The sequence below is a fragment of the Gymnoscopelus microlampas genome (assembly GCF_963454915.1).
Source record: "Gymnoscopelus microlampas genome assembly, chromosome: 17".
Taxonomy (NCBI): Eukaryota; Metazoa; Chordata; class Actinopteri; order Myctophiformes; family Myctophidae; genus Gymnoscopelus; species Gymnoscopelus microlampas.
Window position 1 is genome coordinate 26734450 of NC_139954.1, and position 12361 is coordinate 26746810.

The 12361-nt window shown below is 40.5% G+C and overlaps 1 protein-coding gene across 15 annotated transcripts in view; it reads right to left on the minus strand.

The window, feature by feature from the left end:
* Positions 1 to 246: 246 nt before the first annotated feature.
* Positions 247 to 12361, minus strand: part of neb (nebulin) — a 78942-nt gene continuing 66827 nt past the window's right edge. For 7 of the 15 annotated variants that reach the window (XM_084083588.1, XM_084083580.1, XM_084083589.1 and 4 more), the window contains 15 exons: positions 12235 to 12348; positions 11927 to 12031; positions 11432 to 11536; positions 10533 to 10625; positions 9541 to 9633; positions 8950 to 9042; positions 8172 to 8264; positions 7170 to 7286; positions 6240 to 6332; positions 5666 to 5773; positions 5023 to 5209; positions 4296 to 4388; positions 3489 to 3638; positions 3034 to 3137; positions 247 to 1206 (listed from right to left, as the gene is read on the minus strand). In XM_084083588.1, coding sequence (XP_083939714.1) covers positions 1033 to 1206; positions 3034 to 3137; positions 3489 to 3638; positions 4296 to 4388; positions 5023 to 5209; positions 5666 to 5773; positions 6240 to 6332; positions 7170 to 7286; positions 8172 to 8264; positions 8950 to 9042; positions 9541 to 9633; positions 10533 to 10625; positions 11432 to 11536; positions 11927 to 12031; positions 12235 to 12348 — 1722 coding nt within the window. In that variant the 3' untranslated portion in view covers positions 247 to 1032. The other 8 variants (XM_084083584.1, XM_084083583.1, XM_084083587.1 and 5 more) reach the window with 7 other exon arrangements.

Below are 12361 nucleotides of genomic sequence, written 5' to 3' on the forward strand. Positions count from 1 at the left end.
AGGTGGAGCACAAACGATGTGTCAGCATCATTTGTAGCTTCCTCCCCCCCTTACAGTCCAATGTTCCCCAGCTTAGCTTCAGATAATGTACGTTTCTGGTAGACTGACCCCTTTGCATCCGTCCTCCCCCTCTAACAAAGATGTATTGTTCCGTTATTGTCAGTAACGTAATACTTGAATAGATGAGGTGCCAGAGTACAAAGCCAGAGTACAAATGGTAGGATGAAAATAAGATAGAGTCTTGCAGAAGCTTGGTGTGCTTTATTAACTACAGATTAAAGGTACACAACATTCCTTAACGTCAGACCTAGGTAATCAGAAGAAACAAAACACACACACTCTACTAGTGGCCGGCCTTCAGTAAAGGAGGGTAGACTGGGGCTTGACTCATTCAACTCTTTAGGACTGGTTTGATCATGGAGGAGATACAGGGTTAATGCCTCCTTCAGGTTCTTAACTTTTTTCTTCTTATTTTCACTACTCCTGTCGTAGGTGACTAGAGTTTATCTCCATAAGGTTCAACATTTCTATTAGCGTAGTTCGGACAGCATGAGCCCATATATTCTTGTGAGATAATTTCTCTCTTGATAAGGCTTTGTCCCAAAAAAAAAAAGTGTTATATATATTAAATAAGGTGGTTTTTCAATTTACAAAATAATCGGCTGTTAACTAAATTATGTCATCACAAGATAGGGTCTTGGAATAGCTTTAACATCCTACAATAGTCTATCATATCATATAGGTATGGTATGTATTCAGAAGTATTTATATGTATATCATATGGTTTGTCACATCCACAGGCAACAGGGGGGAACACAGCCATATTTGATAACATATTTGAATATTTGACAACAGACTAACACAGTCACAGTACAACAACAAAACAGTTAAGAGCTAGTTAGTAGAATCTAAAATCTAGACATTGCACAAAGCCATAGATCCAGCCGCAGGTGGCGGACCTATCAGCTTGCCCCGTGGATGTGTCTCACCCACTCCTGAGGCAGGGTGAGTGGGGATGGGCGGGCTTTATCTTTAGACTGCCTCAACATAGTTGGCTGGCAGCATGCCGGTCTTGCCGGTGCGCTGCACAGTACCGTACATCCATCCCTCGTCGATGGACTGCACGTTAACAATAACATCACCATCCTTGAAGGCGACCTCATCATTGTCGGCTGCCGTGTAGTCATACATGGCGCGCACGGTTTTCTGTAGAGAGGAAAGTGTAATAAGTCCTTCACATGGTCACAGTAGCAAATCGTTTAACTATATGAGATCTGGAGTCTGTACTAATGCTTGTCTGGGGTTGAGGAAAAGAATGTAATGGGGAGAGAGAGAACAGAGTCCACACTGATTCAGGAAGTCAACACCACAGCATATGCTTTCTCTACTTTCTCACATGCACGCTGATCTTCCTTTAAAGGAGACACACCATGAATTTCACTTTTTTTTTATTTTTTTGGTATTTTTTGGGCTCCCCAGTGTCTCTTGTACCCCAAAAAATATTTTTTTTTAACATTCAGTCATTCATTCTTATTTCAGAGATTTTCAGAATGGGCGTGTCTGAACAGGCCATCTCAGAATGGCAAGTTTGCTTACCCCACGAAACTTTTTGCCCATGTATTTTGACAGACAGAATTGCTCAGTACCGCAGTACAGCGCCCCTCTGCCCAACAGGACGTTTTGGTATTGCAGCTGAAAATGCTTTATAAGCCTGAGAGAATTGACTTGGGATGAGTATATCTGAGTGTTGATTTAGGCTCAAACCTTTTGAAAATGGTTTGAGGGACATACACCATATGATATTAAATGTCAAATATTTTTTTTTAATTCATGGTGTGTCTCCTTTAAGGAATGTCATAAACATCCCAGCATAAATAAACAAAAAAGTAGACTTGGAAAAAGTGCATCTCTCAGCAGGACAGTACAGATCACACACTGGCTCTTTCTCTTGCCTCTGGTTTCCCCATTTCCCATGTTCACACCATAAAAGATCCAATGCAGCTCACACAGGGCCACATGGTGCTGTGTGTAGCAGCAACTAAAGACACTCTCACAAAGGCCAGGTTCCCCTGGTGATGACATGTGCCCTGGGTCCATTGTGACATTCTGCTCGGCTTGTTATTGTGTTAACTGAAGATTCCTTTTCTATGACGACGTTAACAATTCTACATTGGAGAAACCGAGGCTGGGTAGTATGCTTCATCTGAATGGATAATCTAGTCCAAGCATCCTAGGTTGCGTCTGAACAACACACTAAAAAGTATTTTTTTTGGGCATACTAAATAGTATGTTAGTATGTGATTTCGGATGGAGCCCTAAATAGGCCCTCCCTCCTGGCTCACAAGCTGTGGAATGACCCCTCCCCCCTCAGAACTGCAGATTCACTCCCCATTTATTTTGTAGCCATGTTGGTTTCATGTCATTTGAAAAGACATTTGGACAATTTTTACAATGAAAATTACAGAATGCGCCTGAAAATGTCAAATGCTGTAACCACAAATATTGAATATGTTATCCACTTGAAGTGAATGAGAGTGTTCTCATAATTATTTTTACTTTATTTTAAAATATCAAATGAAAATAGATTTTATTAGCATTATCTCTAGATAATGCTAATAAAAGGCAGTTTTTAAAAAAGGCAGTTTTTGTTACATTGAGCGGGTCATAATTCTGAGAAAACCTTTCAAAATAATTATGTAAAATAGAGCATTATGTTGTATTCCATGTTTCATTATTCCACAGTTTACCTGTATATTATCAAATTCCTATGAACAATACTGGTTACACCAACTGACAGAAAGTGACACTGAAAATCAGGCCTATATATGTGTCAATAAGGTCAAATTAACTTGGTGTTGTAGTTAATTTCACCTGACAACAATGAATCAGTATAAAAACATAAGAATGTGTGTGGTGTGTGTGTGTGTGTGTGTGTGTGTGTGTGTGTGTGTGTGTGTGTGTGTGTGTGTGTGTGTGTGTGTGTGTGTGTGTGTGTGTGTGTGTGTGTGTGTGTGTGTGGTTTGAGGAACTTACGCCAGTGGTTGAGGGATGTGAAGGGACAGAGGAGACGGCAGTTTGCTGTGTGGCCACTGATGATGACCTCTGTTGCAGCTCCACAGTCTTAGTATGCGTGTAGCCTGCACACAGCAAAACACACAACCACTGTTACTGTGTCTGTTCTGTAAATTCTGGTTTCTTATCATTATATGAAACTGAGAAAACAGCCAGCAGTGCCAGTACACAATTAACGTCCTTTTCACACACATATGAAAGACAATGGACTGACTTCTAAGTAACAAACTAAACTATTAAATCATATTTGTATGCTATACAATTAACGGTCACATAATTGTTGCATCAATATCGGTGAAATATCGTTCAATATCGGACTTATTTTGATATTGGTTCGATTCTGATATTGAATTTTTAATGAAATATCGTCCAATATCAATATGCTACCGATAATATCGTGCATCGCTACATCTTACCCATACTGGAGGCACCAAAGCCGTTGCTGTAGAGGGACATGTGGTGGTCCACATCCTGAGTCAGTCCTGAGACTTCTGACTTCTCGTCACCCAGGCCACTCATGGCGCTGGTGGAGCGGGAGTGCTCCTTGCTGCGACGTTGGGCTTGAACTGGAGAAAGAACAAGCGGTAGAGTATGTTAATACAATATAACTATAGCACGTCTGTGTACTGCAGAGGTTGGACGTGGACAATGTCAATACATTTATTTGAAGCAGAAGTAGTTTTGATCGTTGCAATTACCTCTTTCCGTCAGGGAGAGAGACGATGGACATACACATTGTATTTTTAATGGTAAGATATATTTCAATGAGAAAATATTGTCACAGTAGTACTAACTGATGTGGTAACACAACACATGATAACATGACAGCAGTGGTTCTCAAACGTTTTCAAGTCAAGGACCCCTAAATCGATATGTATTTGCCGGCGGACCCCCATCTGAAAATGTTTTGTGCCAGGGACCCCCAGAAGAGAAGATTTAGGTTTATAAAAAATCAAAATGATTCAAAATTGTCCAAACATTTTGGATATAAAAATAAATAATTCAAAAACAAAGCAGATCTACATGCTCACAGCGCGTCATTTCGTGCCACGTTGTGAGCTTGTAGGTCTGCTGTTTTTGAATAGCCAACATATAAATGGATAAAGCGGTTAAAATGATTGTGATTCTATATTAACTACTTTTGCTGGGGACCCCCTGGAACCCCCCCAAGGACCACTTTGAGAACCAATGAGTGTGGAGTAAAAGCTGTTGTTGTAACACACCTGACATCATGTGCAGACTCCTGGACTGGATGTTGTCCTCTGCAGGGTCATAGTCAAACACAGAGCCTGGGTTGGTACGCCACACACGCAAATCTGAGGACGAGACGAGACGAGAGCGATATAAATCTGTGTATTTCTGTGTGTTCTGTGTTCGTGCATTTATTTTAAGATGGTCAGGTATCACAATACCCAACCCTTTTTTTGCAAGGATCATAGTGTATTATAATTCTCACAGTTATAATACATTATAATGAAAATAATATTAACAGTGTTTATAATGTTATAATGCATTATGTGTGAATTATAGTGAATTATAAGTCACTATAAAGTCCCGGAGGCTTAGGCAGAAATATATTTCATAGATTTAATGCCATTTATTTTTTTCACTTTACTTATCCAATGACCACTTATAGTGACTAATAAACACATTATAAAGCATAATAAAAGTGATTATAATGCATTATAAAAAATATTGTAACGTATTACAGCTATGAATATTATAATACCACTATTGATCCTAGGCCAAAAGTCTAAGTGACAAGCAATTACAGTATTGTTATAAAGCATTTTGAGTAGGCCTACTTATGAGTGTTTTTACAGTGTGTGTGTGTGTGTGTGTGTGTGTGTGTGTGTGTGTGTGTGTGTGTGTGTGTGTGCGTGTGCGTGTGCGTGTGCGTGTGCGCGTGCGTGCGTGCGTGCGTGCGTGTGTGTGTGTGTCTGGCCGTACCAGTGGTGGTCTCCTGGTCGTGTTCCACGGTGCGTCTCCTCTCCATCTCTACGACGCGTCTCTGGATGCCGCGGTAGTTGATGTCGCTGAACTCCTGGGTGTTCTTCTTCACACGCTCCATCACTGGGTCAGTGGTGGTTGGAGTAAAGCTACCCTTGCTCTTCTCAAAGTCCTCGTGGTATCTCACCTGAGGAATGTGCCATAGATAGATAATGCAAATAAGGACTGGGGTCAGTCACCCTTCATATAGGAGTTGTTTTATTTTATGATAAGAAATCTGCTGGGGCTTTTTTATTCCTTTTGAATAGGTCTGTGACATATTTGTGTACAATAATTTGAGAGCTTTAGTTGCTAGTTACATTGCAGATTCAGATTATTAATATAAAACATACATTAAGTGAGAAATGTAAGTAATTAAAATCTGCATAATGAACACTTTTACGTTTGGAACTGAAAATACAGGATATGTTTATGCCAATTTGTGAAATGGGCCATTCTGCACAATGAGAACGTTTACGTTTGGTACTGTAAGCATATTTTGATGTCAATACTTTTGCACTGTACAAATACAACTTTGACTTGTAACAGAGTACTTCTACATTGTAGTATTGCAGAAAAAAAACGAACAAAGAAAGAGACTCACTCCAGAGATGTTGCGCTGGGTCTCCCTCACACGTCTCATCTCTGGGGTGTCCAGGACAAAGGCGGCCTTGCCTTGGACCTGCTTACGGAAGCTGTCAGAATACAGCACCTGGTAGACGGGCAGGACAGACAGGATGACACAGCAGCGACACACGGTGAGCACAGTAAACATCAGCATTGATTGCACAGAGAGATACAATGGTGGCACAATGACATACAAGGCTGCTTGCAGGAGCTGGGAAATTATTGGGAACTCAGACAAATGAATTAGCAGGGAGAATTTCTTTTTTTTAAGAGGGTGAACAATCATACGAAAAACAAGTGTGTTCCAATCCACAGCAGGAGGAAAGGGGAAAGAGATGAAGAGTAGTCTCGACAACACAGGAGGTTAGCAGTGATGATGTGTGCACAAACACCTCACAGCTGGTGGTGCTGTATTAAAACACATTTAAGAAGGAACAATAGAAGAGTTAATATGATTAAATATAGGCAGGGGACACAGAGTTAGGGAAGAGTTAACTTAGGGGGTCACTACTGGGGGGGATGAGGGCGGAGAACACGTTTGTGATTGGTACCGAGCTAATGTGTTCTTGGTTCCGTTTGACTCGCTCCATCTCTGGAGTGAACACCACAGGGGTTCCCTTGGCTGAACTGTCCTTATACAACACCTACAGGACAAAAGCACAGCGCCCCCGAGGGGACAGTCAGACACACTGCAACACACACAGATCACACACGTATAGGACTGCTTTCATGGACCTGCATTAAGCCCAGACTCTCAGACATAGAATGCCTGCAGTAAAGTCTCTTGAGTTGTTTGTGACATTACAGTAAAAAGCACCACTGTTTACCTTTGGCCCTGGAATAGGACATTGTTACAGTCAAAGTGTTATTAAGCTTGATCAGAGTCTGAGAAATTGGTCCTATCGTGTGATTACACACACACACACACACACACACACACACACACACACACACACACACACACACACACACACACACACACACACACACACACACACACACACACACACACACACAGGAGACATTGTAACAGCTTGTGTTTCTGAGGGTAACACTGTGAAATTAGAATTAACAGCATTTTAATGGGAAGAAAGCTGGGCTGTCGGTTAAGAAATAGGGTAGGCCCTTGGGGAGTATCATTGGCCACAGAAAGGGAAGGCTTGAATGTGGTGGGGATGATTTAAAGCTCAAAGATGATTTGAAAGAGTACATGACGACAGTAGAAGACAATGGAATGAATGGAAGCTTTAGGGAGGTGGGTCGGACAACAGGCTGGATTAGGGTGAAACTGGCGCTGATGGCAGGGCTGGAGCTCTGGAAACTGCGGCCTGTGCCTTGGATGAGGGCGGATGAGATGAGATGATGATGATGATGATGATGGGAAGATGAATTGATAAGAAGATGAACTGATGATTCATGATGCAAATCAAGGGCTTTTTTAAGTGGGTGTTGGGTCACTCTCAGCAGTTATGAGCACGCACGGCTCTGGTTTCTAGTTCCACTACCGAGCTGATGTGCTTCTGAGTCTCTCGGACCCGCTTCACCTCCGGGAGGTCCGGTATGGCTGTGCCTTTACCCAACAAGTCCTTGTATTTTATCTGTGCAGTGGACGGTATCGGGTTCCATACAGAGGAAATGGAGGACAAACACAACAGAGCTGGCATCAGTCAGAGATAATGGAGAGGAGACAGAAGGACAACACACGCTCACACATTGCACATCATTGTACATCACAATTGCTATGGAGCATTAGAACAGTGAAAGTAAATTCTGTTGACTATTTAATGTGAAAGCACGGAATTAGGAAGAAGCTTTTGCTTTTGCTGGTCTGAAAGGAAGGAACACCTTGTGCTGTATTACTATTTAAATTCAACATATCGTCGCCGTCGGGTTGAAACCTTGTAGCCTACAGTATGTCCAAAAATTACTTTTCAGGAAATGGAAAAAATAACCTGTGTTCCAATGTTGTCATTATTTAATCACAAGCTCTCGTTAATACTTTTCACTGGTTAAAAATGTATAAAACCCCTGGACACTGGATAGTGAAAGCAGTGGAGCAGTGCATCGTTCACTTGTAGATCTGCTAATTTTGCAACTTTTGCGTGACATTCTCATACGATGAAGTATAAAATAGGGCATCCATTAATGAAATTCTTTTTTATGGACATACAAGGTTTCTGCCCGTCTGCAACGATACAATACATGATAGTGACATCTGTGTTAGACGAACATTAAGGTAAATTCAACAACACTATAATTGATTAGTATCAGCTCACAATGGCTTTGATGGGATGAAGATCAGAGTAGTACCAGAGTAGTACCAAAAAAAAAGAGAGAGAGAGAGAGAAGAAGAAGAAGAAGAAGAAAAAACCTTGAATGGTGGGTGGGTTATGATGTTTTTTTTTACAGGGTATATGGAAGTTGAGAGGGGGCAAATGAACGCGAAATGTGTCTGGAGAGACCGGTTTCACTCAGTAGGGTACCGTGCTAATGTTCAGCTGATTGCGTTTAACTCTCGCCATCTCTGGGGTCCCTGATATAGCGGTGCCTTGTCCCAAATCCTCTTTATACTGAAGCTTTGGGGAGGATAAAACAGCAAAATAAATAAACAAAAAAATAAATAAATAGGTGGTTAACGTTCAATTCAAATGGAGGTTTTTGTTCCCTTTTAGTAAGGAAGGAAATACATGGGAGAAAATCCAGGGACACAAAAACGTAAAATGTATCAGACCAGTCAGTCGGGAAATATATACAGTACAATATATAACAATTTAAAGGAAAAGGGAAACACAAATCAAAACAATAAAAAAATCTAGGTTGATTTATGGATTTAACAGGTTCTTAGGATGGTACAGGGACTATCCAGGATTTAACAGGTTCTTAGGATGGCACAGGGACAATGATTTATGGATTTAACAGATTCTTAGGATGGCACAGGGACAATCACAGCAAAACCACAACAAACACTTGGTACTTTTGGGATATCTCCTGCAACAAGTCTACGGCCTGATTTATGCTTCGTCGTAGGACGGTGACGGGCGGCGAACATAGCCAATCTACGCACATCTAAGCGCACAATGCCTTGCGGATGCGAGGCATTGTGGGTTTGTAGATCAGCTATGTTCCCCTTGCGACACTGTCGTGCGACTAAGTAGAAATCGGGCTTAGAGGTCAGTAAAGTGACATTGAGCATGTGTGACAGGGTCAGAGGCTCGATGGCAGGAAATGACAGGGGTTCACTCTGGGTTTCTGTTACACTACCGAGCTGATGTGCTTCTGGGTCTCTCTGACCCGCTTCACCTCAGGGAGATCTGGTATGGCTATGCCTTGACCCAGCAAGTCCTTGTACTTTATCTACCCGTTGACCCCATGGGTTTCACAAGCACAGAGTAAGACAGAGGGGTAAACATTGTGCATGTATGTGCCATGAACACACACCCACAAATCACCATCCATGCATACTGTACATCACACACATTGCAACGCTATGAACGTCGGCATACGGAAATGAGTCATCATCATATGATGAGAGAACAGGTAATGCTCACAATGGATGATGCTTCATTTAGTTCATTACTTGGGGGCTTAGATGGGTGGCATCTACTGTATTATGTACAGTAGGATTATTTATATCCAAGAGCTAAGAAAATCCTGAAATTAGTATAACAACACGAGGGATCATTTATAAAGGTGGAAATTAACAATGGCTGTCATTTGAACAGGGATTACGTGTGTGAGGATCAGGTGCAGTTCTACACTTGGGTAACACTAGATAAGGGGCAGGGAAATATGAGAGGAAGATAGAGTGAGAATGATAGGGGATGTGGGGGGCAGGGTCACTCTATGGAGTACCGTGCTAATGTTCTTCTGATTGCGTTTTACTCTCTCCATGTCAGCGGTCTCAGGTATAGCTGTGCCTCCTCCCAAATCCTCTTTGTATTGAATCTTTTCATGGATGGGAAGTGAAAGCAGCAAAAAATGGGTTAGCCTAATTTTACGAGTTTGATTTACCTTCACTTGATAATCAGGTTTACATTCAGGTATTTCAATCAATATTATACTGCGCGTGCGCGTGTGTGTGTGTGTGTATATATATATATATATATATATATATATATATATGTGTATATATATATACATATACATCATATATGTATATGTATATATGTATATATATATGTATATATATACATATACATATATGTATATGTATATATATATATATATATACATATATATATATATACATATATATATATATATATATATATATATATATATATATATATATATATATATATATATATATACATACATACATACATACATACATACACACACACAGTGTATACTGTATATATAATGATTCAATTCATGTGGCATCTTTAGTCTTTAGTTTGAGTGAACAGGATATCCTGAAGTTAATATAAAAACATGTGGGATCTTGTAAAATAGTAAAGTTTAACCACCCAAGCGTCCCTATTCTGGGCATGTCATAATAGGCAAACATTCAGCCGAAATAATAATCAATTTACAAGCTCACAACAAGTCGCAAAGCAAATGAGTTGTGAGCTTATAGATCGGCTATTTTCGGTGACGAGATTTGGTGTAGAGGGAAAAAGGAGTGGGGCAGTGCTAGAGCCCTGGGGGACCCCGGTCAATGTAGAATATAGGGGTTAAGTGGTTAAACAAGGGATAATGAAAAATGTTGGACTGTCTGGAATACATGTGAAGGGCAGGACAAGTTCAACATTGGATACTATAGGGATAGTGAAATATAAGTGAGGAGGAGGAGGGGTAGAGGAGAGGAAGAAAGCCAGGGTCACTCTATGGAGTTGGAGTACCGTGCTAATGTTCTTCTGATTGCGTTTAACTCTTTCCATGTCAGGGGTCTCAGGTATAGCTGTCCCTCCACCCAAATCCTCTTTGTAATGAATCTTTTCATAGATTGGAAATGGAAATGAAAGCAGCAACAAAGGGTTAGCCTAATTTTCCCTTATCCAACATACCTAAACTTGAGATAAGCTTGACATAGCTTACCTTTGGTAAAAGGTTTTTCATAAAGTTTGTGACAATTCAATGTTGGCTCTGTTTGTCACATCTTACAAGCTAAATTGAGCACACCTTAACAAAATATATGCAGACAAATATACATTTACATTTAACACAAACATAAAAAAAAACAATAGACATTATTCAACAATAATACACAAACAACACACTGACAGTGAACAAAACCTTCAACGGCTGTGGACTAACAAAATAATTACGCTATGGTAACAAATCAGCTAGAGTTAGTTGCTTAGTTTAAAATGCTGTCCATTTGGGTTAATATATCTACTGCATCAAGGAAATACTGGCTTTCTCACAAAAAACAGGCTGTATGTCAGGAACCTTTAAGATTCATCAGAAACAGAGAGTGTGGGAGAAAATAAAGCAACAATGAAAGAGAAACTATATACTGTATAATATACTGTATATAGCACTGAATTCCAAACATCTTTGCGCACTAAGGTGACTTGAAATGGTTTCTTTTGGGGACACTACACAAAAAGACATTTCATGAACAGTACACAAGAATAAAGTATTGAAGGTAATACTTTAAAGAGCTGACATGAAGACACACATAGAGTCACAAGGAAATTGGACTTAACCTTTGAGCCCCTATTATATCCCAAGGTTCTTACAAGAACCTGCTTATAGCATGTCACAAATCAACAGTTTGTTTTCATCAACTACTTACAGTGCTGAAGTTCTTCTGATTCTCACGGACTCTCATCATCTCAGGGGTGTCCATGACCGGCACGTAATGAGCCATACACTTCTCAGCCTCCTCCCTGTATTTTTTCTGTAGGGACCAAGAAAGCCATTGAGAAATAAATAATATACAAAACAAAACGAAACATTAGGATCACTTCTGGTGTTGTTTTCAAATGTAATTGTATAGGATGCACATTCTGCACCCGGACATTTAAGGTGAAAAGACAGATTTTTAACCACGTAAGCCCTATATACTTCGGCTTACGATGAATAGCGAAAATAGTCAATGTGCAAGCTTACAACGTGTCATGATGCGACACATCCCTCCTGTATTTTTTGAAAATGTTGGTAGCACTTGCTATGCATCCCATGTGTATAACGCATTAAAATGTTTTTGCCAAAAATACGGACGGCAGGTTGAGAGTGGTTAAGGCAATTATAGACCAGTCAGACCAGTTGTTTGAACTGACTACAATACCTTGCTGACAATGTTCTTCATCTGCTGTGCATGGATGATGTCAGGGGTATCGATGACTGACGTGAAGCTGGCCCTGTCCAACTCAGCAGTGTGCTTGTACTTAGACTGAAGGACAAAAACAATGACAGGTTATTCATACGAAACTCTACTAACCCAGTGTAAACATATGGCACAGCCCTTTCCTCAACTTTCCAAATACAAAATGGCCTCTGTAAGATTCTATTCATGCCTTTAAGAACCTCACCCTCCATGCTGGAGTGCTCCAACCAAAATATAAGAGAGCAACAATTGAAAGACAACAGACGAACCTGACTGAGGATGTCAGTAGCGTTCCTTGCCCTCATAAAGTCTGGGGTGTCACAAGCCAAAGCCAACATTCCCCTGCCCTTGATCTCCGACTCCAGTTGCTTTTTGTACTCTCTCTGCAAATGAGAC